The 5,261-nt window shown below is 37.6% G+C and overlaps 1 protein-coding gene across 1 annotated transcript; it reads right to left on the bottom strand.

Annotated features, from left to right (window-relative positions):
• Window positions 1-297: 297 nt before the first annotated feature.
• LOC133866185 (uncharacterized) lies at window positions 298-1,368 on the bottom strand. The gene is made up of 2 exons (XM_062302726.1): window positions 1,119-1,368; window positions 298-1,070 (listed from the first exon to the last, which is right to left on the bottom strand). The coding sequence occupies exons 1-2, from the start codon at window positions 1,366-1,368 to the stop codon at window positions 298-300; spliced, it is 1,023 nt and encodes a 340-aa protein (XP_062158710.1).
• Between the last annotated feature and the right edge of the window lie 3,893 nt (window positions 1,369-5,261).

Genomic DNA, 5,261 nt, shown 5'->3' with positions numbered 1-5,261 from the left:
TTTTTTGCAGTGCAGAGTCTTCTGAAAATGCTCTGACAAGTGGAATCCCTGTTTACAGCATCTTTACACATAAGTGATTTTGTCCAAACACAGAATGAGGCCAAAATACTAACAACTATTTTAACGATTGAGTACTATTAGAAACTTCATGTGATCGGCGCACATAAATGAATGCGAAAGTCCTAAATCATTAATAGTAAGCCAAATGCTATCTATTTAAAGAATGTTACCTGCCGTCACATCTGTATATTCCTCATCTTCTTCAGCACCACCAAGGATAAGTGAATATAGTCCGGCTTAGGCAAGGTATTGCTGTCGAGATTCGCCTCCTTGCAGCTTTGATCCTTTAGCAGAGTTCATGGGACAATACTTTTGGACGTGACCAGGCTTACCACATTTGAAGCAGCTTGGATTCATCATCCGACATTCTCCCCCGTGTGGTTTTCCACACTTGTCAAAGAGGGGTTTTTGGTTTCCTAGTGCGGGCAAGAAATTCCTATTGTCAATTAGCTTGGAATAACTCTCAATTGCTAGCCTCTTTTTTGAACATGATGTTTGCTGCTTTAATTGCCTCTTCAGATCGTAGGCTACTGCTAATTCGCGGATTCCTCTCTCTACAAGAGACGCTACTTCGACTAACCTAGCGTAGTCTTTAATCTCGAGGCATATAACTCGTTCTTTGATTCGTGGATTGAGACCGTTCTCGAAACGTTCAACCTTTGATTCTTCATCAGGAATGAGGTTGGCTGCGAACCTAGCTAACTCCATGAATCTAGCAGAATATTGTTCCACGGTCATATTACCTTGAACCAGATTCTGGAATTCTATTGCCCGAAGCTGCCTCTGAGCTCTAGGGAAAAAGCGTCGGTTGTATTCCACTTTGAACATCTCCCAAATGATCACCGTCTCGTCCCCAAGTAGCACTTTCCTTGCATTCCACCATCTCCCAGCTTCACCCATCAGCTGTAGTGCGAAGTACCAAACTTTATGTTCGTCTGTACAACCAAGAGTATTAAACAGCACATCTATGTCTGTGAGCCATGCTTCAGCTGCGTTCGGCCCTTCAATTCCTTCAAAAGTTCAAAAATGATAGCTAGCAAAATCATGTAATGAACAACCTATGGGTTCAGCCCGTTCGTTAGGTCGTGGAATTTGTGATATTGCTTCAGTAAGGTGTCTAGTGGCATCAGCTATAAATTGTACTAGGGCCAGGTGTATTCCATCATTGTATGGTGGCGGTGGAGGTGGAGGTGGAGGTGGCAACTCTTCCTCACCATTTTCTCTGGGACGCGGGTCATGGTTAAAATCACAGAGAGGATGGCGTCTAGGAGGCTTGATTCTGTATTTAAAGGAACAGTTATCCCACATTTCGTAGACTAAAATCAATCTCCTTTAAAAAGACTATATAACACTTAAAACCAACTAAAACTAATCATTTTGCAATCAATCATTAACAAGAATCCATCAATGCTAATAAACAAATCATATTGCAAACAATTTTAACATTTAAAGTCACTCAACTAAACAGCATCATAAGCAATATAATTTAAAGTGTATAAACGCATACAACCAATGAAGCATGTTAGGAATTTTATTCTCACCCTAATTTGGAATTCTACTTTATACTTAGTATATACATACACAAACAAAAATATTTTTGTATTCGTATAGCTCCTTGTGTTTTATTTCTATATTAAGGTCAAGTCTAGGGTCCTAAGAGCAAACTGCTCTGATACAATACTGTAACTTACTAAAGTAACAGTATAACACTAAGTCTCACCTGGGCTGTAGAGCAACCGCTATGATACAAAACTTAACGCCCCGCCTTTTACAAAATGACGTAAGTGAAAATTTCGATTTTTATATGACATTACGACATCATCAGAGTTATAAATTGGCAGCGGAATATTTTTTTTTTTTTAATGATAACACATTAGAGCTTCTAACATAAATATTTCAAAATAGATAAACGAGTGTAATTGAAAAATTACACTATAACGTACTATTTGTGCCACATATGGCATGGATAATTTACAACCAAAACATTCATAATACTATTATCACATACCAACAGGAATATAAATATTGTTTTCCGAATATAATAATAATTGTTAATAAAATATTGACTTCTAAATTAACCAAGTGTGTGTGTTTGTGTGCAACAAAATGTTTTAAATGAAGAATTTAAAGAAGACAAGATATTTGTTATGAAGTGGAAACTCTGTGAAAAGAAAAACCACTCCGGGGCAGCCAAACCCAGGAAATCCACTATCTAAAGACAAAGCTAGTTACAAGACACTCATACTCACATACCCTTATGCAGTAGTTATATCTCTAACTCTTACGTGTAACCCAACACGAACCTTTCCCAACCAGATCTTCCACTTGAAGGGATGTTTTATGGATTCCTTTACCTTGGGGCCAACCCTTAAGATAGACTTCACACGAACAATTGAGCACGCACCGGCAACGGCTTGAGTGCTAGCGGATCTTCAATTCTCCCTAAACACCCTCTCAAAGCTAAAAGAATTCAATACCGAATTCTGTACAATTTACATGCCTAGAGCCCTCTTTATACAGGCTTTACAAATCCTATTTCAACTAAAATAAGGAGGCCTATACCAACAAGGATTCGGACTCTGGGCATGCGTCCGGATGTTTATCTTCACTGCCTGGGAACTCAAGTTGTAGCATTTTTTGTTAGCTTTCCAATTACACTAATTTCATACCAATCTGATATTTGAGCAGAAAGTTATGATCAAAATACTGAAGGGCGTCCAGACGGCTTGATCGAGCGTCCAGACGGTCAATTGCAACCGCCTTTCCAAAATAGCGCTGAAAGCTTCCATAACAAGGTCCACGTCCTGACTGTATTCGCCATAACTCCTTTCCACGTTCAAAAAGGAAGCCCAGAATATTCTGAAATGCTGGACAATGTCAGACCGTGTTGCCACATCGTCCAGACGTCTTGCAAAAACTTTCCAAATAGTGTCGACTTCTGTAATCCAACTCCGTGTAGAATTTAGAGAAGCTTGTCCTAGCATCCGGACGGTGAACATCTGGACGTCTTCAACGCTAAAGCTTCTAGACATTGCGGGGTGTTCGAACGCCTTCAAAGGCTCTTCTGGACGGTTGCACAGGAACCGGTTGTTCTGACTTGGAAATTGCATGGAATCTTCATGGACCTCTTCTTAGAAACTTGTGACCATACACATGGCATGAAATGAGACACTGTCCATATTACATGAAGACTCTGAATAGAACTGATAATCTTGTTAAAAGAAACCATTATATAAAGTGTTTTTGTCAACCAGAATGTTGCCAGTATAAAATACTAACAAACTCCCCCTTTGGTCATTCTGGGACAAAAAACACTTGACTGGTTGGGAAATACATTCCCGGTCCAAAACAAAAAATACTCCACCTTTTTGTCTCAAAATGAAAAAGGGTAAACAGAGTATAAGAGAAAACCACAATTACTAAAATTCAAAACAACAAGAATAATAGTAAAGCTTCTCATCAAAAGCTCAAATCCACATAAGACAAAACCAAAACCTTAAGATATCACATTTCCTGAATTTAAGCCACTTCGGCTTCTTGCTCTTGAAGCCAGGAAACCATGGACTGAAAATTTTCAGTCACTTGAGTCTTTTAGCCTGAAACTGATCGTCCACGGAAAGAAATCTTCTAGATAAGTGGTCTGCAAGATGATAAAGAAGATTCACCACTGAATCTCTAGTTGGTGCAGATCTTAGAGGAAATGGTTACCGAAGACTCTGTATGAGCAGAGGGAATGAACTCATCTAAAATATGAGATCATTGGAACAAATGATTTCAACACTGGTCTGTTTTCCAAAGAGCCCTCTATCTGACACTATGCTGGAAGCCAGCGAACAACATATTCCTAAAAATATTTAAACAGAAATCTATCCAAAAATAACACCACAAGGAAATATTAGATCCTGATAGTTTCAAAAAGAATGTGGTATGATGATGGCTATCAATTGGATGCATAAAGAAATACAAAGTAGATATAGCAATCCAAAAGACACAGATTAGTAATATCCATTAAGCATAAAGACAGAAAAAGATATTCATACACAATCTCTCAAATCATAATCAATTAAAGATTCTAATATTCAAAAAAGAACCAAAGCTTAAGAGAATAAGAAAAGTCAAAGGAAATACCTGGGAATGAGAAAAGATGTGCAGAGAATGCCAAAATCTAGGGATCAGTCCAAGAGAAAACACACACAAGACAACATGATAGAACATGCAAAAAGTAGTGTGTGTGTTTGGCAGAGAAACAAAAGGCTTGAGTCCGGACGTGGTACATACTTGTCCGGACGGCATGTTGTTAGAAAAGAGATCGACAGAGCCGAGCATGTCCGGATGCAAGAACATGTCCGTCCAAACGCTTCATACTAGAAGCTGAAAAATAGAGGAAAATATGCAGGAATTTTTTTTTCCTAACGTTAGCTTTAGAACACGCATTTATAAATAACTGATGAAACAGTCAAATAGCATTTGAAAAATATACCAGGAAAAATTTTCCAGCAGATAGAAATTTTTCAAAAGTAAACTTAACTCATGCAATGCGTGTATGTGTGAAAGCTTTCTTAATAAGGCATGAAGTTCACTGATATGACTTAAAGCAACCGGATTTTTTAAATAAGAGAGAAAATCAATGTTAGATCAGTCAAAAGTCAAACCTTATTTTACTAAGGCCTAGCCACCTTCATCTGATACACTCCCTTAAGCTGCAACACTCTTTCTTTTACATCGTCTTTTATTGACCGTCTATTTCCGCAATGATTTAATCACTGACTGTTTCTATAGGGACAAGTTCAAGAACAGATTTATAGCACAAAAGCAGTGAATCTTTTTATTTATCCATATTTATTCAGTTTTGAATGTTTTTTATCACTTGGTGTTGGAACCTAGAAAGAATGCCAGAATTTATGGGTTGTAGGTTCAACTAGCAAGTTGGTAAATTTGACCATCTTAGCAAAAAAATCTCTCATTAGAATTTCCAGAAGCTAAAAGTCATTGAGCAAAAATGTACCTTAGGGGAGCTTTGGATAGTGCACAATTTTTCATCGCATGAGAAAAGCAACTATCTAGTATTAAGATGCACAGGAAAACTTAGGAGATATCAGACATAAACTCTCAATGATATATAAGCATACTCAATTAATGCACAATGAATTGAGATATCAGACAAAAACACATACAATATCTGAAAAGCAATTCTCAAAAAA

Source organism: Alnus glutinosa, chromosome 4, assembly GCF_958979055.1.
Source record: "Alnus glutinosa chromosome 4, dhAlnGlut1.1, whole genome shotgun sequence".
NCBI classification, from domain to species: domain Eukaryota; kingdom Viridiplantae; phylum Streptophyta; class Magnoliopsida; order Fagales; family Betulaceae; genus Alnus; species Alnus glutinosa.
The sequence above is the reverse complement of the archived record's forward strand: the minus strand, read 5'-3'. Positions and strand labels throughout refer to the sequence as shown.